At 36.8% G+C, this 22999-nt stretch overlaps 1 protein-coding gene across 2 annotated transcripts in view; it reads left to right on the top strand.

Annotated features, from left to right (window-relative positions):
* The window catches only part of vps50 (VPS50 EARP/GARPII complex subunit), a 106453-nt gene that overhangs the window by 41293 nt on the left and 42161 nt on the right, over nt 1-22999 (top strand). For both annotated transcript variants that reach the window (XM_052532622.1, XM_052532623.1), the window contains exons 13-21: nt 2058-2193; nt 13553-13644; nt 13752-13846; nt 14244-14342; nt 16614-16704; nt 17914-18090; nt 19720-19838; nt 20976-21082; nt 21789-21910. In XM_052532622.1, the coding sequence (XP_052388582.1) occupies nt 2058-2193; nt 13553-13644; nt 13752-13846; nt 14244-14342; nt 16614-16704; nt 17914-18090; nt 19720-19838; nt 20976-21082; nt 21789-21910 (1038 nt within the window). The remainder of the gene's footprint in view (nt 1-2057; nt 2194-13552; nt 13645-13751; nt 13847-14243; nt 14343-16613; nt 16705-17913; nt 18091-19719; nt 19839-20975; nt 21083-21788; nt 21911-22999) is intronic.

The following is a 22999-nucleotide window of genomic DNA, read 5'->3' on the forward strand; positions in this document are numbered from 1 at the left end:
GAAGGGATGAAGCTGTCCTAGACAATTAATCAACTTTAAATGAGATGAATGGCTCATATAATTACTACTTTTGACCATTAGTATTACATTTTGGCAGCTTTGGCAATGTTACACATACCCTTCAGTGTAATAGTTGAGCCACAGTTTATTGCATTAGTTGGAGCCGCTCTAGTGTAATGAGTTGTGTGGGATGGTTTCACAGGAGCTTGTTTATCTGTTACTGCAGAATTACCGTAAGTGATGCATCACCTCTAAATGCCCAAAGCTTTATATGTATGTAGCACAGGTCTAATTAGATTTATTGCAGCCACTCGGATCAGGTCGCATTGTGTCTCAGCATGTGAATACAAAAAGTGAATGAGTGTTTTATTCATTTGATTGTTTGTTTTAAATACTCAATGTGTAGAATGCGTGTTTTTTAAAGAGTGTCTCTTAAAACAACTGATGTTTTTTTTTTTTTTTTAGACATGCTGGTTCTTGAGTACTGGGTCAAAACAGGGCTCAAACTAGTTTATGGATCAAGGAGTTCAGTTTAATGAATGTGTTCAGAAGTGTTCATTTATGTTTGGGAGGTCACGTTTTCTCTCTCGAAAAAAAAAGGTGCTTTTCTTTGCTTGTTGCTTGTTTTTGTATCGTTGGCTGATACAAAAAGATTTGTATATTTATCCACTTCAGTGAATAATGATTTAATAGCCTTTTCATTTTGTTTCTCAGCTTATCTGATTTTTTTGCCTATGCCATCTGCTATATAAATGTTGTTCACATATTGGAAGTTCCTACGCTTGACCTCAATCGTATACTAAGTAAAGCTTCAGTAAAGCAGATTAGGTAAATGTTTGGTAGTAGACAATCAGAAGCTGAAAGGCGTCTGTGGTGGCACTATTTTGCAAATAAGCCTTGCAGTAACTGGTTTCGTTGTGAATAGGGATGACAGTGATACATAAATTGTAACTAAAGTGCAAAAACTGTTAGCTTTTCCACAGCTGGAGGCTGTGTACCGTTCCCTTGCCTTCAAAAACAGCCTCGGCAAACCTCAGGCTGATCGTAATTTACCAGGCTCCAGCAGTTTGCAGAGTTTCCAAGCTTGGTTAAGAAGAAAAGGCAGAGATAGAGCTCCAGCATCTCACTGCAGACAGCATTGATGAATATGTGTGTGGACGAGTCGACAATACAGCGGTTCTAGACATGGCAAAGTTTATGTCAGCTTTCCCCAGCAACAAATTGCACTGACCAAAGGAAGTTTGTCAGCTCCTCTAAGAACACCAAGTGTCACCGAAGTCAAAGTTGATTCAAACTGTATTTTATTTTGTACACAGCCCACCTCCAGATTTGATATACAGTCTCTCATCCCAGACACGAGCTTGTTTTGTTGTCTCTATGGTATTATTTCTAATTATAGCGTTCCAAGGAATGCTAGAGATTCTCAGAGGATTTGAAGGATTGATCACATGGTAAATATTCATTAAGGTCCACAGCAGGTCAATCATTATCTCTGGTGTATTCATGCTTCCTCAGTGTCAGATTTACTGTTTTCCAAATGTCTCTTCAGCTAGATTTAGGGATACACACACATCTGAGACTCATAATGTCACACTAAACTGGCTTCCACGCCAGATCTTTAGTGGCTTTTATTTCTCAGATTTGAATTTTTATGGAGTCTGTGTATCCTTACAAAGCATTGAGATGTCTTAAATATATTTTTCCAAATTTAAGTATGAAAAAAAAAAAATCCCCGTCCAATTCATTTTTTTGTTGTCCATTTCACTGTACTTTGATTCAGGGAATCAGTGTCCTGTTATTGATGTTGAAAACATTTGTTCTGCTTAATATTATTTTTTTATGTATAGCAAAAAAAGTTTTCTCAGAATTCTGTGGTGAATAGAAAAAAAAAATGCATTTATTTTTATTTGAAAAATCTTGAATTTTTAAAGTTCCTGTTTATCTTTATGGACACTAGTTTTTAAAATCAACTCTTGTTCTAATGGTAACATTGAAGGCACTTGTAAAAATTCAAAACATTGAGAATGAAGTTCTTTATTTTATTTGTCTCACCCCAGCACATTACCACAGACAGCTACATCCCCTGCTTGACTGATCTCTGCAAGGCCTTGTGGGAGGTGATGCTCAGTTACTACCTAACCATGCAGTGGCATGATGAGCACTACAAAGAAGAAGAGACGACTCCTGGAGCAGGTAAGGGAAATCAGTCACTCTTGGCACCTCTGTAAACTGACCTGGGCTCATTTTTTTTTTTTTTTTTTTTTGTTAAACTGTGTTTTGAATATAATAAAAGTGACAAAAGACAGTTACTTATTTCAGTCTTACCAATGGCACTATTCAGAAGATTCAAAGTGACATGATTTGCCAGTAATATACTTTTTGGCTGACAACTAAGGCAAAATTCCAGATGCTGGGCCTGAGCTGTCATGCAGAGACAGTCAGCAACAGCAGAACAATAACAACAATGGCACCAAACGGAGAATAAAAACAACTTCCCGTGATACAATCAGTAGCTCTGATCAGATCAAGCAGGCTGAAATATTGACACTCATATACCCCATCACAGCACCTCCAGTACAAATGACATTTTGGGGGGTGGGGGGATCCTTTAGCTTTATTTTGGTCTTGTTTTACAGTGAAAACATCCTTTAAACAAGATAAAATGGTAGAAATGTTGCAAGATGAGACAAAATATGAGGCGTAGGATCTCTAAATGTCCCAAGCCAGATTCAAACTCTGGTGAAACGTGTCTTGTGGACTACTTGCTGTGCATCATCTCTGACAGTGATGGTATTTTTTTGAGCGTTCTTTGTAGTGGTTGACCGATATATCGGCTGATATTTGGCATTTTTCAAATATCTGCGTCGGCTGATAAGTTTTTCTGTTTGGCCGATGCGATCATGACGGGACTTTTATTTTGACGGCGCCTGAACACACAGCACTCACATCAGTGTTGCCAAGTCTGCGGTTTTGCCGCAGGTTGCAGCGACCCCAATTACGTTATATTTAGCCCCTGAAATGCAAATTTTACTGGAGGAACCCCAGCAAAAAACTTTTAAATTATTAATATTTTTATAAATAGATTTTTTATTTAACCGGGGAATCCCTCTCAAAATGCAATTGGGAAAGATTTGGGCTATTTTGAGTAGCAATTGGGCAGGTTATTTGCGAAAACCTGACTACCCTGGCTCACATTCTCCCTGTTCTTCGCTTTTTTCATTAACAATCAGATTGAACTGTTAAACAAAGGAATTAAAATGTATACAAAAAAGTATTATAACGATTGCTTTTATGTTGTAAGTAATAGAAAGGCAGTCATTATAATTTGCAGACAGCATTCAGCAAATATGCATTTATGAAATTTTTTTGTTTAATAATTTAAACAAATCTTTGAATGACTAATGAACATCAAATTTAAAAAAACCTTGCAAACTTAGTCGAAACCAACTGTGAGATCTTATGAAGTGCGCATTTGTATCCTACACAATCGCGTATACTCTCTGTGACGGTCTGAATTAAATACGGACATGAGGAGAGTTCCGCTTCGTTGAGACATGCAATCTACCGTATTTCCCAGACTATAAGTCGCAATTTTTTTCATAGTTTGGCTGGTCCTGCGACTTGTAGTCAGGTGCGACTTATTTATCAAAATAAATTTGACATGAACCGAGAGAAATGAACCAAGAGAAATTGACCAATAGAAAACGGTACCGTCTCCAGCTGCCAGAGGGCGCTCTGTGCTGCTCAGTGCTCCTGTAGTCTACACTGAAGACATAGAGCGCCCTCTCGTGGCTGTAGATGGTAATGTTTTTTCTTGGTTCTTGGCTCTAAATAAATGCGACTTATAGTCCAGTGCAAATTATATATATTTTTTCTTTCCTCATCATGACGTATTTTTGGACTGATGCGACTTATACTCAGATGCGACTTATAGTCCGAAAAATACGGTACAAACTTAAACTGATTTCAAATTATGCGCCCCCTTTATGCTTTTGCCCCAATCTCATATTCATGTCTTTTCTACTGTGTGCTGTATGTAAAATGAGTGTTACCTTGGCTTTATTAAAAAAAAAAAAAAATGTGATTCCCAATGCAAACAGACTTCCCAGAATACTATGTCCCCTTTTGGTTACAGTGTTTACTTTCTTTCTTTTTTCTAAATATTTGTTAAAAATACATTGTCATTTAAATAATAAGAGTGTTTATTTTACACAATTTTTAAATCCATTTTCAAATTATTTCAATTTTTTTAAATTTAAAATAAATACAATTATATCGGCTTTATATCTGCCATTGGCCACCCTGCTTTCCACGATATCGGCTTCTGCATCGGCTGTCAAAAAAACACTAGTTCTTTGGCACCTTTAGTTCATCTTTCTACTGATGCAACTCTCTGAGTCCTCTAATGTTTCTTTAAACTGTAAGGAGGTTCGACTCGTTCTGTATTTTGGCTCCTTTATACGTAACTCTAAATCAGTTGTAGTAGAAAGAGCTAGGGATTCATTAGGGTGCTCACTACCCTTGATAGTTAGTTTTATAAGCATTAGATTTGTGCTTTTATAGTGTAATGTCCTGCCTTGTGTATTTAGAGGAAATGGCTTTTGGTGTGTGCTGTAATCGGCACAGCAGTGGCCAAGGAGACTGAGCAGGTAATTGAAAGTGGCGCTGCTCCATTAGCCAGCTGCAATGTAGTCTGTAACGTTTGCCTTTCTGTCATGCCTCCGCTTCGATTTCTGAGGTTACTGAGTAGTGCTGAAACAGATTGGCGCTTGTTCTTGCTTAGGTGTGTCATTGGAAATTCATTGAACCTTTCTAAAGTACCCTCATGAGCCCTACAGAGGGAAGCATATCAAATGCTACTAACTGAACAGTCATTGTTGCTGCAGGTTATGATGGGTTGTTATTTTCTATAAATATTAAATGAGGGAAGTAAATCATTATTTTAATAGAAACTTGTACCGCCGTTAGCTCTGTACTACTTTGGAATTTAGCAATTGTCTTGTACTTACATTGTCAATCTTTCTATTCTTCACACTATTCATATTTATTTTTCACATTATATAAGTGAATTAAATAAGCATAGCAATACACAAATTTCTGAACTTCTCTCAACATCAGTCCGCTGAAGAACAAATACTTCAATGTCATACATTTTTAAATATATTATGCCAGAATTGGCTTTTAGAAAATTGCATACTGTAAAACTTTAACAATATAAAATGCAGCCAGCAAGCTCTGGAAGTGGAAAGCCTGCCAGTGGAACAAAACAAAATACACTTAATATTGTATATATTTTTCCATAATTTAGCCTGGTCCACACTGCAAAATTTTGTCTCGTTTAGCCATAACGTGTAAAAAAAAAATACACTAATTAAAAATAATCCAGTTAAAATCAGTGAAGCCATCTTCAATGAATGATATATGCATTTCTTATACTTACACAATAAACAACAAATCTTGTTGACCGCCTCTGATTGGCCATTGCATTCATAAACTCAACAGAATCATGTGTGATTGATAATTTTGCAACACTGTAAAAACGTGTAAAAAGAAATATAATTGAACAAATAAGCCATAATATTAATAAGATGATAATACTACACTGATAATGATAATAATAATAATCATCTTGATATCGTCAGGAAGGCATCAGCAATATAAGCAATATCTTTGACTATCATTAATACAGGATACTATCGTCTTTCAGCCTATTTTGCAGCCCTGTTGGATGTTTTATATTTTTAAGGTGTTTTCTCATCTCCTGCACATTTTTTCAGTTCTTTTTTCCTCTCTTTCCCATGTTCAATAGCTTCTTCAACTAAGTGACTGCACTAATTGACAGGCCTGCAAGGCAAAGGACGCTGTGACAGTACATTAGTGTCAGTGTCTGGGCTTTTTGAGGATAAGCACAGAATTTTTGCTTGTGTCATCAGTTACTCCACATAGCTTAGGTATATTTTTACTTATGAAGAGCTTATGAGGTGGCTTAAATTATTCCTTTTTCACCCACAAAATTCAGTTCCATTTTATTTGTATAGGTCTTTTTACGATACCGTTACGATAACGAAATCATTGCAAAGCAACTATCCAAAAAATAAGTCGCCTATCAAATTAAGCAATAAATTACTAATTTCTTTGAAAGAAGTCTCTTACACACACCAAGGCTGCATGAATGCGTTTCCTAAGCGTTGATGGCTCATACACTAAACTTGTGAGTTTTGTATTAATTCCACATACTCCTAAGAAGCTGTTGTTCTTGAACAAGAAATATGCAAAATTTGTTAACTGTTAATTCTCAATGGCTGTCTGCCCATTGAGTAGAACAATTACTACTGTATATAACTGAAGTAAACCTGGCCTGGAGGGTTTTAAAAATGGACATATTAACAATGACATTAAATACTTAAAATAATAATTGAAATTCATGTACCACATATGCTTAACTGGTAAAAATTGTACGACAAGATCCCATAAATTGCTTACATAAAATAATACAACATTTATTAATCTTGGTTAGTGCTAATTTCTTCATATGTTATTCCATTTCAACATTTGAAATTGTATTAATTACCATTAGTGTCTTGTATTTTGAATGAACATAAATTACTGACATTAGTATATTTAGAACCATAGTATATTTATAAATGTATATATTAACATTACCTAGAATTTATAAATACTGTGAAATTGTTGATTATTTTGTGATACATCATACATGAACTAATGTTATCTTAATGAACTTTATTATTAAGTGTTACCTTAAGCTTAAGTCAGAGCTTTATGGTATTAAATATGAGATTGCATTTCATAATTTAAAAGGGGGAATGGTAATGATGTTGGGTAAAATTCAAACATCTACATATATCTAGTTGAAATTCTCTTCTGCAGTGAGCATATATCAGGAGACCGATATGCTTTACTTCTTACGTGTGTCCGTAACATTGAATAATGCACCAAACCCTGTGTGAAATTGACAATTACACCTCTAGTTGCGTGCCGCTGCGTACGGTATTCATCTTGGTCTGTGGCAAGATGACTTTACTTTCCTCTTCTTAGTTGCCAGAGCTATCAACAGGTAAATTGCCTCCGCTGGCCTGTGACTTGCTGTGTTATCTAATTTCATAAGGTGTATAATCACTGACAGCCATGTGTGGCAAAACCGGTCGAAAGTAATTCATTAGAATGCAAGTTAGGTCTTTCTCAGGATCAGTTTTTTGGGTTCGGTTCGCAGTTTAGATTGATTGTGTCTGTGCCTTTGGTCACATATGTGCTTGAGTAAGAAGGGATGAAGATGTTGTAACTTTGGTTGAAGGTCCTGTTTAGTGGTTTGGTTTTATGAGTGGGAATGGAACAACTGGGAACTTTTGGGAAAGATGCTTTCTCTGAACGAGGCAGTAAATCATGCATTACTTTTGTTCCTAAACAATTCAGACATTTGTGTGAACGAGGGCATTCCAAAATGAGGATTTTAACCGTTTTTGTATTTAATGCCTCCCTCGTGTCTCAGACTAGTAGATTTACTGGATGGTTTGAGAAAGTCTGACCATATGATTTTTGATGATCGTTCCTAAGCACGAAATCATCGCTTCAGGACTAAAGAACGCAGGGCAGCAGTTATGCATTTCTGAGCAGTAAAAGGGTGGTTTGTCTGTTTTTCGGATATATGTTTTCATTTTGGAAGTTAAAAATATCCTGATACTTCACTTCTTAAAGTCAGTTTGTTGTTTTCAGGCTGGGAAATATGAGGTTTTGTCTTCACAAACTGTGTTTCGTCTGGAAACATTAGTATCATGAAAGCATTCATTACTCTGAGGAGGTATTTTTAAACAATGGTGCTGTGTTCTTGATATGATCAAAATTGTTTTTGATTATTTAATGGAGAAATAATGTGGCATTAATGGTGATATACTTATGACATGTAAGGTTTTCTTTTTTCCATTCTGCTGAACTAAATCAGCTCTAATTCTTGCTGAAGCATTAGCCATCCAGTGTCAGACCGTCCTGTCAGCTTGGGTCAAAAACGCAGTTTTTTTTTTTGTCTCTTTTTGTGCTTGTCCTCATCATTTTCTTTTAAATTGAATTTGCTTTTAAGTTAATAAGAAACCTGACAAGCTAATGACCGTCTTTTAATAGAACCCTATTTCCTGCTGTTCGTAGTGAATTACAGTTGTAGACCTGCATCCTTTTAGATTTACCAGTAGGAAAGGTTATGAGTAATTGGTGTCACTTTACCCTTCATGTCCCTCCTGAATGAGCTGTAAATAAAGAGCTGGCAGAGAAGATGAGCTTCAGTGAGGGGTAGCACATTACATATTATGAGGGTTGTCAATCAACTAAAATTGTAATTGAATTAATTGCACATGCTTGTTAATTACATGATTTAAATATTTTATGAGAAAATCTCATGCTACTGTATAGGGATGGGTCACGATTGAATATTCGGTAAGTTGGCTTAACCTGCAGAGTGCTGCTCCGTACGTATGTGTGATCGTGAATCTTGCGAGGTAGTGATGCACGGGTCGGGTTGGGCCAGAAAAGAAATTGTCACTTTGTTTGTGGGGTGGGTTGGGCCAGGTAATTAAAACAAAATAAATTTAAATCCGTGTATGTTGTGTGCAATTATCATATAGCCTATATTACATATTTGGAATATCTATTTTTATGGTGTTATTTTACTGACAAATTTCAAGTGCACATTATTGTAGCATGAAAACAGTGAGCGAAAATCTCTCCGCTCGTGCGTGAATTTTCTTTGCTCTTGCAATTTATTTATTTATTTATTTGTATTTTGGTTTTTGTAATATGTTTGTTTCCATCAGCCTCCATCCTTACCATCAACCTTCCAGGGATTGTAGATGAAAATTAGTCTGAATGACTAAATCTGGCACATTTACATAGTAGAATTATTTACTCATGTTAATTAATGTGTTTTGTCCCTTTAAAAACAAAAACAAATGTATAGCTAATATAAAGTGGATTTTCATGGGGGAGGGGGGGGGTCTGAACTGAAAACAACACTGGATTTAAAAATAAATAAATAAAACTGTATATATATATATATATATATATAAAAAGTGTTTGGACTTCATGTTCGATGCTTGACCACAACTTTAATAAGCTTGTTTATTTTTATTTATTTTCTATTTTATGTTTTGTAAATTAGTGTGTATTTGTGTATATAATCAAATAGAAGCCATTTATTACCAACAATGATGCCAACAATTCAGATAAGCTAAGTAAAGCAAACATCTTCCTCTTTTACATTCTTAGTTCAGTTACATGTAAGGGAGTATATGCTGATGGCAGCACGTCAAACCAAAGACACTTTTAGACGCAGTCAGCTGCCAGTGTAAAATCATTACTCATGCTCTAAAGAACTCCTGCGTGTTAGTGATCATTAGTGAGAGGACTCTGGCTTCTTGTGTTGCTTGGTTCATGTTCTGTATTTTCCTCACCTCACTGATTTTTCCTCGAACAGCTTGTCCAGTTAGTCTGCCTCTCTCCTTTCCCAAGAGTTCCCTGGGATGCTGAAATCTCTACAATGTGCTGTAGCCTGTTTGTGGCTGTGTGGGAGCGAATGTGTGTTCATTCCGCTCCAGTTTGTATGTGTGAGGAGCTGCTGCCAGGGAGATGATATTTTTCTTGTCCTCTCCAGCAGTTGGCTTGCATTGATTAACTCTGTTGCTCTGCATAGCTGCACTCCTCATGGACTGAAATGATTGGGGAAAAGTCCAACTCTATTGCCAGGAGCAAAGGAGCTCTTTGATTCGGCTCCAGAAGCTCTGATCGTGCAGGTTTAATGAAAGGACCTTAGAAAATAACTTCATTTCAGCAGCTGAACATTGTTGGACTTACAAAGAAACACCTTTAGGAGTTATTTCATGACATTTCAATGGAGAAGTTCACACACACACACACACACACACATATATATATACATACATACATACACATATACATACATATTCATACATACATATTCTTTTTTAAATCATTTAAATGTTTACTTTTTAACATAATATTTTAATATCATATTTTTTCTTGTTAATTTTTCCGAAATTCATGTGTATTATTCAGTCTAACTTGATTTGTTATGCTGGTAATGAATGATGAAATATTTTATATTAATGCTAGTAATATGCAACTACTTAGTGGTCTCAGACATTTTGACTCCGCTGTATAGGTCAAGGTCTTGGTGCAAAAACGATTTTTCTTTCGTGGTGCTGTCAGTCTTTAAATTGAATTTTATTGATCCTGCTGCTATATTTTCTGGACAAATGCATAGATATAATCATGAGCAGAAAGAAGTCATCTCTTCTCTTCATTGCTCCAAGGTCACACTTTCTTTTAAACTTCTTAATGCTGCTTCTACAGCTCACAAAGTCAGTGTATTGAGGTCATATGTTGAGGATCCGTGATTAAAAACCACCACACGTTTGCTTGACGTTTGCCAGTGAATATTCCATACAGCTTTCATTCCAGGAACTAGGTGTTATACTTTCATCAATGAGTCTATTTACATGCGCACATTGCGAAGCAAAATATTCTCATATTATCTCAAGAAAATGGTGTTTACCGTAAATTGGAATCATTAGGTTTATATGTTTTACATCAAAATGTACAATGGTATGTGCTTACTGCTTATTGTGGCCCATAGCCAATGAAGAAACATTTGCATTGAAAGTATTTTACACATTGTTGGGCTTTTCAGGCATAATCCATGTAAGATTGTACATTTTATCATACTCAGTATTCCTTACCTGAATCTTGTGTGTAAGCGTTTGAGCTGATACTGTTATAGTAATTGTATGAGCCAGGTCTGACAGGAAGGTTTATTTATATGAATTAATTTTTTTCAACCCAGGTTTAATAACTTCCTTCCTCTACTTTTTCCTGCATCTTTGTTCAGTGTGAAGATATTACACTTCGGAGGCTAGATATATCTGTTGAGGCACTGGATTGTCATGTGACAATTGTGAGGTGTTAGTTGCTCACACACCAGCCGTTTCTTCCACTTCATTTATTTCCTGATGTGTGGTTTGGATGCACTTTCCCCCGTGGGGTTCAGGAAGGTTCCCATCAGCGATAGGCATTTCATAAAATCCTTCATGTTATGAGTAAGGAAAAGGGTAAAGGCGGCCTATAGCTCTGTGGATTTAGCCTCTGAGAAAAATCAGCCTTCTGCATGTTCTATAGCTGAAGTCGTGATATGTACAACTAAAGCCAGATGAGATTTGTGAGCGTATGTGCTGAAGCATGATGCAAATATAGTTCTTAAAGTAAACATGAGTATACTGTAAAATCTAAAATGGGTTTGCTTTTACTATGGGAGTTATTTTCTTCTCTGCTGTGCAACTAAGATGACATGAAGCCTGCACAGACACAACTCTTGAGTGATGACTGTGTCTCTCTGGGGTTTAAGCATGTACTGTTGTATAAAAATACTCTTCCCTTATATAAAAGCTCTCTTTTCTGAGCGCCAAGCATCCGTTTGCTGGCTGCGCTGAGCATCCGCTGAAAAAGCTCATCAATCACTGGTGCTGAGGTCTTCTTTGAAGCTTTCTTTAACAGTCCCAATACTTGTGGCATGTTTTATTTACGCATTTTCCACCAATTGGGTGCCAAAGGAACTATTTTGGTCTGTCTCATCTTAACCTCACAATGTTCCTGGATGAAGAATTGTGCCAGCCTCTGAAACAAACTGAGAGGAACTGTTAACGTAATACTGTATGTCACAGGGAGGGATAATATTTGCAATTAAGTTTTCAGAACATGGTGACGCAAAAACAATTTAGATGATGAACGTCCTACTCCTTCACTGCACAGCACAACTGCACAACTTTAGGCACTCTCTTTTCCCGGTTTAGAATTTTTGTTTGTGAATATGCTTAGATTTCTGTCACCCTGTGCCCTTTTGTTTCATTTTTGTTTTGATTTCTGGTGTTTTCTTTTGTTTTTGTCTTTGTTTAGCCTTGCTTTGTTGTTTGCTTTGAATTGTTTCATGTTCGTTTGGTATGGTTTTGTTTCATGTGTGATTTGTTTTGTTTAGTGTTGTTTATGTGTTTTGTTTCTTTTTTATTATTCTATTTTATTATTTATTATTATTATTTATTTAGTCTTTTATTTAATGTTGTGTGTTTAGTTTTTGGCAAAGTTTTGGCTTTGGCAGACCAGCAGCATTTTAGTGTGAAGGGTTTAGTTGTCTTTGGCAGGAAAATGCAGACAGGTGGAGTGTTTCTTCAGAGCATTTGGCTTTTTGCCCGGGAAGTTCATGTGTAAATGTTTGTTTGTTTTCTCTAGAGATGACTTACGGTGAGAGTGCTGAGGTGGAACTGTTTGTATAATCTGCACATCAATGACACAATGATTATGTTGTGTCACTAAGAGCCTGCTGAAGTATCAGTCCTGAATAAATTCCACCTGAAGGGCTTTTGTATTTAGTCACTCTCAGTCACACTGTGCGAATATAGACATTAAGGTCAGTCGCCCACATTCGCACTCCTAATACACTCATCTATCGCTGCGCTCATCTCTGCAGGTCATTTCATCATTCTCATCATAAGTATCCTTCTCTTTACATTAGAGCGGATGCATAATGGCCAAAATAATGAAAAGCAGCACTATGAATTCACAATGAACTGACGCAGAAGTTTTTTGAGGTTTCTGTTTCAATTTAGTTTAGTGCAGGTTACATAATGGGTACAGTTCTGTCAGGATAGATGATGCACATCTTCGTGGTAAATTTGGATGACTCTGATAGGTGCCCTCTTTGATTAAACTCACTTTGCTATGTCAGGATGAACACTTCCCCTGATGATGAGCGACAGCTGCTTTGTTGCAGGAAGAGCTTGTTATAAGTCTGAATACCGTAGGACAGGAGTGGCAAACTCATTATAGTTAGAGAATCAAGACACCTTATGTGGGCCAAATTTTATTTTATATATATATATATAGAGAGAGAGAGAGAGAGAGAGAGAGAGAGAGAGAGAGAGAAAGAGAGAGAATTTATACTGGGTTTAACAGTTATTGGGTACATTCGAAGAATAAAAATATTAAATGAACTTAAATTTTAATCCATAATTTTCAGTATATAATTTGATTGAAATCCAGTTTATCTCAATGTCAATCAAACAACAAATCTGACAGAGAAACTACAGTCTTCTTTTGACTGGATAGCATTAATACTGAACACAGTTAGGCTGCTTTTGTGTCTGACATTCATTGGGGTTGCAAACAATTGTGAAATTTACTTGGGATGTTCTATTATTGGTGCCTGGTTCCATGTGCTCCTTATGGACATGAGCCACGTGAGCTTCAAAGTTGGAGCCACTTTTTATGTATTAGTATTAGTTTAATGCTCTTGTTGAAATTGTCTGTATTTCATCATTTTAGTACATTTTTTGGAGTCAGTTTTTATAAGAACATAAGATTCTGGTTGATTCATGATGAAATCGTGCACCAAACTGTATCAGACTAACCTCATCTCCTATCATGATTGCATGTAATGAGTATACTGGAGTATTAGATTTTTTTAAAAATGCTGTGTTTGTAGATGATTCCAGCGCAGACGGCTCAGACGAATCCACTGTGGGCCGCAGTTATGTGAAGAAGAAGCTGGAACATGGCTTATCGCGGATCTGGCAGGTAGGGAGTGCACTCATTTACTTGTTTCTTTCTCTGTTTGTTCTTTGTTCCTCCATTAGCTTCATGACTCACCCTCCTGCCTCTTGTCCTCCTCTGTCTGCACCCAGGACGTCCAATTGAAAGTGAAAGCCTATTTGCTGGGAACAGACGTGTCCAACTTCAAGTACGACGACTTCATTGTGGTTCTGGATGTTATCAGCAGGTAGGGACCCACTTCCTCATTAGTGCTAATTGGATTGGCCTGCGGGGACCAACTTCACCGTTTCCCTCACCATCCCTTCTGCCTCATGAGAAACCCCCCTAAAGAGAAAATGGGGCCAGGGGGCATCAATGAAACCGCTTGTTCCTCAACAAGAGTGGTGGTGCGGTCATCCCTATTAACAGGGCTCAATTAAAAGGCCATTTTGTGTGTGAAACCACTGCCCTCTGTATTTATTCTGCCTTGGGGTCACTGACTTGTGTGAATAGAGGCACCATTTTCTGCCCTCGCTGAGACATGTAATGTAAAGTAACTCTTTGGGGTTAATTAGAAGAGTGAACTGCTTTCTACTTCATTATTTTTTTCTTGTCTGTTTTTGTTTTTCTTTGCTGGTTGACAGGTTAATGCAGGTGGGAGAGGAATTCTGCGGCAGTAAGTCTGAGGTGTTGCAGGAGTCCATTAAGAGACAGAGCGTAAACTACTTTAAGAACTATCACAGGTAAGATAAACAGCCCATTGCCAAACTAAACTCATTGTAGGAAGGATTCACTAAAAATAAATAGAGTGCTGCAATGATTTTGTAGGGTTATTGCAGGCAGTAAACTCTGTGACCAACACAAGTTTCGAATTCTTACACGTTTTGTTCATCAACATTATATTCATGAAATGAACACAACTTTTTACAATTATTTTTGAAGCCTAAATACAATTGCCAGAAGGAAACAGCTAAAGGTTGGCTATAAACAATCTACATCACAGTCGCATGACAATAAATGTCATCACCATCTAGCTTCTCTCTTTCAGTATTTGTTAAAAATCTACAATTTGGAAATTTTTATTTTGCAAAAGTTGAGTTAGCTTGAAAGCTTCATCCATGTCTAGTGTCTGCTCTATTTGTTCCCAAACGTTATGACCGATAACAAATATTTTTGAACTCTTTTACACCAAAGCTGGGCTATCTCCTACCCTCTCACTCACAAGCATTAGCCGTCTACTGTTGATGCAGTCTCTCTGCTATTTTGTTGTTGTTGTTCTGTCAATTTAGTTTCATTTTCTACTGTGAAACAATGGCCGAGGCCGTTTAAAAAAAAAAAAAAAAAAAAGTATTCATTCCTGCAGCACTGTGTTGTGGCCAATGATAGTCTTCTTTATTTGTTCATGCTATTTTAGTGCTGATATCTGGAGAGAGGAAAAAAATCTGGATATTTTTCAATGTCCCAAACATTGAACACCTACCTGTAACTCAAAATGTAGAATTGCACTAGCAAGGCCATGGGATCAGTTCCCAGAAAATGCAAGAAATTATGTAGATATAAATACAATTACTACATTACAGCTTTTTATGATAGATGTAAACCATCACATTAGGACAAACAGAATATGGTTAAATGTGGAGGTCATCCATATCTCAGTATTGTGTATTATCTACAATTATGGGTTGTAAAAAGAAAAGTGTGCGTGTGTGTGTATGTATGTATGTATATATATATATATATATATATGTTTAAGTAACGGTCACACACTGAAATCTGAAAATGTATTCTGATCTCTACATTGAGACTTGTATGATAAGAGGATAGCCAACTGGGTTTTGTTCACACTGCTGGCGAATTGGATTTAATTTTCAAATGTGGTCCACAGGACTAATTCTTCATATTGTCATTGTGCATGTATTGAAATCTGATTTTGTGGTCTATATTCAGTGCATCTGCATCAGTTGCTTTAGTAATGATATATTTCAACCCAATGCCAAGAAACAACTACTGTGAGTAGCTGTCATTGAGAGGTCGAAAAACTGGTCAGTTTGCTTCAGTTTGCTCCTGTCTTTCACAACTTGTCCAAAACTACTGACTCATTCACTATATATTGAATCCTGTGTAATTCACTAGGTTCAAGTATTGTGGACTTAGTTTGCGTAATTTTCTTAATCAGGAACGAAAACTTGAAATGCATTGCAAAATAATTAGTGGTTTGGAAACATCTGAGCTAATGTGCTTTTTGGCGATCACGCTAGTAAACAACTATAGTGATTTGAGTCAGTTACACCAAACAATCAAATGTTGCTGTCCGTCTGAACAAAGCCAAAATATCCATCCCTGCTGCTGTAGTCAGCATTACAAAGACCTTTTCTGCTTGATGAGATGGAGGACGTTGAAAGAGGGCATCTTACCATTATTTCTGAATATTCAAGCAGTTGGATAGCATCCATAAAGCGATTATCTGTCCGTCCTCTGAATGCTTAATCTCTGCTGTGTCACTGCGTCGCTATTAACACATTGTGCCATTACAATATATATTGTGCCCTCTGGCTTAGAGGACAAATCGGATTTGTTTTTCAATCTAGTGCTGTAAATTTGAAGCATTTAAAAATATCATGTATTGAAGACATGACTAGAGATGATATTTGAAATGTCAAACTTAATTTGATCTAGAGGGCTCATCCCAACTTATTATCATGTGAACTGCCAATATGTTCTTTAGAGATTAATGGTGGACTTTTGTAGTGTCCCACTTTGTGCTAACCTAGCATTCAACATGAATTATAGTTTTTGATGTTGACATTTTGTACAAGGCTGCTGGCATTGACCTTGTCTGGCAGTGGGCCACTTTGACACTCATCGTAGCATGACTTGCTCTAACCTTCTTCACTGATCGACTTTTTCTTGTACCGTTTTTTTGCCAGCCCATTTCACTTTCAATGAGTTGAATGGCAAAGGGTCTTCAGTTGACAAAAGCCAACCTCTTGTCATTTCTCCTTGTACCCCTGCAGAACTCGTCTGGAGGAGTTGCGAATGTTTCTTGAAAATGAAACATGGGAGCTGTGCCCTGTGAAGTCCAACTTCAGTATCGCCCAACTTCACGTAAGTCCTAATACCACAGATAAGACCTTGAAATGCAGCAGTGTGATTTTTATTCATGACCGGGAGTCTTTTGGGATTTCACGTTTGCATATAAAGATGAGGAGGAGAGGTTTTTTTTTCTTTGTTTGCTTCGCAGTGACAATCAACACATGGCTACAAGCCAAATGCATATGAATGCTTTCTTATAGAACAAGCACTGTTTATAGACACATTCTCTCATGTTTAGTGGGTCAAAAAGTGTTCTTTTTGTGAGCCATGCAGGAAATTAGACCAAATAGAAGGCGTTGTTGTAGATAATCTTCCTTCAGGTTGCCCGTCTTGCCGTAATGGAAGGATTTTATATGCATTTTAAATCTCTGGCAAGACTTGACAACTTGATAAATGAGGGTAAGCATCATCACTGATTGTATTCCAACATTAGCTGTTTTCTCTTCTAGTCAGGGTGTCATCCATCTCAAAACAAATTACATCCTGGTAGGCAAGTATATTCACCCGAGAGTATCCATCAAATAAACCGAAATGAATCTCTTTCAATTATTATATGCTAAAAAGGGTCTTTTGCTCGATAAAGTGTTCTCTGTTAGACCTTTTTATGCTGTTTTGTGCAGAATATACAGGTATTTTCACACACAAAAAAAGTACCATTAGATTTGTGTGGTAGAGAAAGCTGGCGTTGAAAAGCACATTGGTGAATGGCATAATCAATGGTGCTCTTTAATGAGCCTCATTTGCATAATGACTTCTTGCTGGAGTTATAATGTGCAAAGCGGTTTAACTGTGAGAAGCTTTAGGTCACTTAGAGCTACTGCTCAAAGCTTTTGCACTCTGACCCTTGCAGTTTAATTGTTCATTTTAAAATATATATATAATTATTACAATTTTGCAGTATGAGCTTCTTTTTAAGTACATTTTCAAACCTCAATGCACCCGTAAAAAGTAAGGTTTGAAATACCTGACGAATATTTAACTTTGTGCTGTGTGCTTTCCACTCAATAATAAAATAACAAAACAAAATTGACAGGGGTGAGAAAGTAGCAGTTAAGGAAGCATCTGATCATAATGAGGTTGGTATGTTTGTACCAGCATTTATTTATGTAGCACTTTATAGCACATGTGAAAACAGAGTCAATGCCTAGCCTACTTTTTTATCTTTTTGATCTGTATGATGCGAAATCTGATATATTTGTTTCATTTTCCCCTCTTTTTCAGGAGTTTAGATTCATGGGTCAGTGTCGTTCTCCTTCGGTGTCTCCCAGCAGGCAGCCGGAATCCACAGAGCCGGTGGAGCTTTGTCTGTTTGAGCAGTTCCTGCAGGGTGGAAATCCTTTTGAGATGCAGATCGACAATAAGGAAGAGGAGACAGAGGATGTCCTGGCTTCTAATGGGGTATATGAAAGTGAAAAAAAAAAGAAGTGAAAGTGACATGACAGAATTCAAGCATCCAAAGTGCACACACACACACACACACTGTGAACACACACCTGGAGCAGTGGGCAGGCATTTATGCTGCGGCACCTAGGGAGCAGTTGGAGGTTCGGTGCCTTACTCAAGGGCACCTCAGTCGTGGTATTGCCGGCCCGAGACTCGAACCCACATCCTTAGGGTTAGGAGTCAAACTCTCTAACCACTAGGCCATGACTTCCCCCTAAATATAGTAATTTAAGAAACATTAATGGTATTCAGAGCAACATATACGTTCTAGCAATAATTAAAAAGTCAGATTACAGTAAATGCCAACTGTATGTGGTGAAACAAAAGGTGTTTGATTTTTTTGATTTTTTTTTTCTTCACATAATCCGTTTTTAATCTTATTGAAAGTATTCATCCAGTTTTTGCTTGAAAAAAATTTCAGTGCGTGTCTGGGTCTAGAAATTACTGTAATCTATCCATATACATCTAAATCCTTGATTGCTCTATATTTCAGTATTTTCCTAGAATATTCAACACAGTTCAATAATATTTATGCTAAAATATTTGGCATCAGGCTTGGGCAAACACGCATTTTTAAAGGGTTTGCAGTTACATTTATATTCATATTAGATGCTTGCCAAACCGACTGCTTAAAAGGAATGAGTGAAAATTTGTTGTGTAAATATTTTGTAATGTTAAGTGGCTCATTGTTCCTGTAACTGTTGGCCGAGGCCATTACTTCTAAAGTATGTGGAGAAAATACTCATCATTATTAAAGCTCTGATGTGCCTGGCGTCTCTGATTATGCTCCTGTAATAAAAAACAAACACTCTGTGTTGATGACTGAGAATGCGAGCCCTTGGTACAAGTGCTTTTACCCTGAGAGAGAACAAAGTGTTTTACATAGTGTTAAGCTCACCGTTTTAAATATTCCATATTGTTTTGTTAGTAACTAGATACAAAGTGATGCATCCATCAGCTTTACATTCTCTCATTTTCTTTGCTGACTGAAGGGGTTGTTAAAGGTTACATTTATCAATGTTGAATCTGCAGCAATTTTTTTTTTTTTTGACACTAGTGCATTAAAGGCCTTTTTTGTTTCAAGGCCAGCTCTGAAGCTCAGAGAATTAAGGCTGAATCACTGGGCTATTTTTATGATATGCTTTGTTTTCACACATCACTTATCCACTCTTTCCTCTGGTTTGCTGATCTGTTTAAAGTTAAATATAGTTGCAAGTTTGTTTATAGTTAACTATTACAATTTAAATTCCCCTTTTTTCTATTTGTATATATTTAAAAAATTTCATCTATTTTTGTGATGGCAAAGCTGCATTTTCAGCAGCCACTTCTTTAAAGATCAATTTAATTAGGTGATTTGCTGCTCGCATTGCAGTTGTGTGGCTTAATATTTTTAAATATCATCCTTTTTTTTCCAAAATTCTTTGGTGAATATAAAGTTCAAAAGAAAAGCATTTATTTGAAATGGAAATCCTCTTTTTAAAATTGACTAAATGCATCTGCAAAACGTTTGAACGGTAGTGTTTGTATATTTTTTGTCAATTTTTGGCTTTTATGACTCATTTTGTTTTTTTATTCTCTCGGCAGTATGAGTCAGATGAGCTGGAGAAGAACGTGTATCAGGACTATGACAGTGACAGTGATGTACCTGAGGAGCTGAAACAAGACTATGTAGATGAACAGACAGGAGACGCTCCAGTGAAGAGGTCAGTAGCGAGTCATCATCTAGATGCTCACGTCACACACTACTACCTCTAGGTTCTGAATAGTAATTTACCACCGTATGGTATGCTATGTCGACATTTAGTTTATGCATATGCATGGTTTGAATGGTGACCTGTCTTTTTTCATAAATTAGTGTGCTGTAGATTCAGGTCATTTATAATTCAGTTCATTAAACCAAGACAAGGTCAGGAGGCAGCAAACTTCTCATTTATGGACTCATGTTTCCTCTAAGGCAGCAGAAATAGTTTAAATTCACACTGTGTACAGTGAACACACAAGCTATAATTAGCCTCTTATCAGCAAGAAAGGCTTTAATTATTTTATTAGGAATGAGCCTTTAAAGTCCACAAGGCTCCCTTTTAGAGCCATTCAGAGCTTTGATGTTAAACAGTTTTTTTGTTGTTGTTGTTGGCTCTTTGCTTGGTCTCCATGTCTAAGTGTGATAGAAATATCATAAATCAAGAGAATGATTAGGGATGTGATTAGACAGTGAACCCTGATGAATATTTAATACTTATTTGTTCCTCACAAAGATGACTGACAGTTATCCCTGCTGTATATCAGCCAGCACATTCCATGTTGTGACACTTAATAGTTACAGACTGCGGCATTTTGTTGGCTCTAATGTTTTATATAATTAAAATGACAGATTTTCTTAAATGCAATATTTTCACTCTTGCTCAAGTTCTGTGACTTCAGTGCTTGTTTAGAGCACATCTGGACAATTCTGGGATCAAGCCATATTCGATACAGAATTCCGACAGAATTTGTTTTAATGTTCATTACCACAGAAGTAATTTCGACTTTCTCTACATTTTCTTTGAAAAAGCAAAAATTTTCATGTCAATTTCATGGCTATGAAGTAACAAAATTGGATATAACTTTACATAGAAATGGTTGGCAAATAAATAAGTTAATGCACATACTGAAAATATGGTCTATTATAAAGATCATCCATCTGTTTTGTAAAACCCAGAATGCTCGCTTCAGTTAAATTCGAACCCAAGTTAATGAAGGAAGTGTGTGAATGAGACTCTTCCGTTTATAAAGGTCATCGAACTATAATGCTCCTAATAATCCTGGATCTGCATCTCCCTGCTCTGTCCTCCTTTAATTAGTGTGTCCAGGGAGACACTTCGCAGCCGGAAGAGGTCCGACTACAATCTGAACCGAGCCAATGCCCCCATTCTTACCAACACCACCCTCAACGTGATTCGCCTGGTTGGTAAGTAATTGACCTTTGAGCTTGTACCCGTGCAAGACTGATGGTGCATGATAAAGCTGACCCTAGGCAGAAGACCACAGTTTGCCCTCTAATTAAGAGCCTAATAGCTCAGTTACTATGAAAGAGGTGCATCTTAGAGCCAGCTGTGTTCTGTTTCAGCTTCCGGTCATTAGCTCTGTTCTGAGCATGTGCCTGCTCATCTCTTCAGGTTCATTTGAATGCATGTTTGACGTGTTAAACGAGATAAAGGCTATGATGCTACTCAACTTTAAATGTACAGTTAAAGTTAAACAAAATCTTACTGCAAAAAGATGCTGGCAAAATTCTGTCATCGTTTACTCACCTCCATGTGCTTTAAATCCTGTAAGACCTATTTTAATAAGATATTAAAAAGATAAGATAAGATATTTAAAAAAAAAAAAAAAGGTTTTGTCCACATTGTGAAAGTCAGTGATGTCCAAAACAACATTGGGTGCTATTTGTAGTATTTTAGTTTTTCAAAAATATTTATTTTAAATACAGCACAAGGGATTTGGTATGGGACAATAGCCAAAGTATTGCATTTCAGTTATGTACATCTACAAGATTCATATTTCCCTTTGCTTATACTGTGGTTTTGTATTCTGTATGTGAACCTCATTTGTTTGACTTTCATATATATATATATATATTTTTTAAAAATTTCTGATTGATTTTGCTTTTATAGGAAAATATATGCAGATGATGAACATTCTGAAGCCCATTGCCTTTGATGTCATCCACTGTGTGTCTCAGCTCTTTGATTATTACCTGTATGCCATCTACACCTTCTTTGGCCGGAATGACATGGTATGCATTTCAAAGCATTTTTGTTCTCCTCCATGTTCAGTGTTAATACTTAACATTATGCAATATTTATTATACACAACTGGATCCTTGCTGTGTTGTATATTTTGTCTGGATAGTACATGTTCATTAAGAAAAGCCTCCCAGTAAACTCACAGTTTTTCCCTCTACTTTCTGCAAGCCTTATGGTCACTGTTTTATAATTACTTGCATTATCATGTGAGAAAGTGTTTAGGTGTAGAGTTTGCCTCAGGAGGCTGGACTCTGAACATCAGAGAAGGATATACACGTCTAAAATTATCAGTTGCTAATTTTATCCATTCCTAAAAAATTAGGTTTGTAGTGGTAATTTACTGTAACTTGACATTTAGCTTGCATACACAAATGGATAGATGTGCTTCAATGATCCTTGAGAGTTTTGGATAAAAAAAAATTGTCCCTGCAGAAGTTCATGTCTAGAATTGAGTGATTTCAATGCAGACCTCTTTACAGGCTTGTGTCCTTATGCCATAGTTCTCGAAAATTTAACAAGTACAGCTTAAGGCCAGATGAATCGGTTTCGAGAGCCGGGCCTTTCTAAATAACATTAGACAGCAGCTCAATGATCCTCATAATTGTCACTCTTTGAGACTCAATAAGCCATATCTGAAGAGTCTTGGAATGGAATAATAAAGCTGACATGGAGTTGCCTTGTTTGCTTTCATTTCCCACAAGTCTGACTCAGGCCATTGCAGGTCAACTGGAAAAGACCCCCACTAGTTGCAATTCAGCAGTTTCAGCTCCCTAAGACTCTAGTACCTTCCTTTTCTTCCATACAGTAATAGTCTTCAAGACCTTGAATTGGCGACGTGATTTCTACCATTTGACCTCTAAAACCATCTTTGCACTTAAGGTTTGAGCCTTAAAACCTATTCTTCAGACTTTTGTGAGGTAAAGCCACTTTTCAGTAACATCATCTGCTGCTCAAACGGGTCATGCCTCTACCTCTGCAAACTGACAATGTGACTTTCCTTCCCAGGAAGGTTGAGATGTTCAGGACTGCCATTGCTGCTTCATAAAGTCATGGGCCTTTCGAACACTATTGCAGGTGTA

This window comes from Carassius gibelio, chromosome A19 (assembly GCF_023724105.1).
Source record: "Carassius gibelio isolate Cgi1373 ecotype wild population from Czech Republic chromosome A19, carGib1.2-hapl.c, whole genome shotgun sequence".
NCBI lineage: Eukaryota > Metazoa > Chordata > Actinopteri > Cypriniformes > Cyprinidae > Carassius > Carassius gibelio.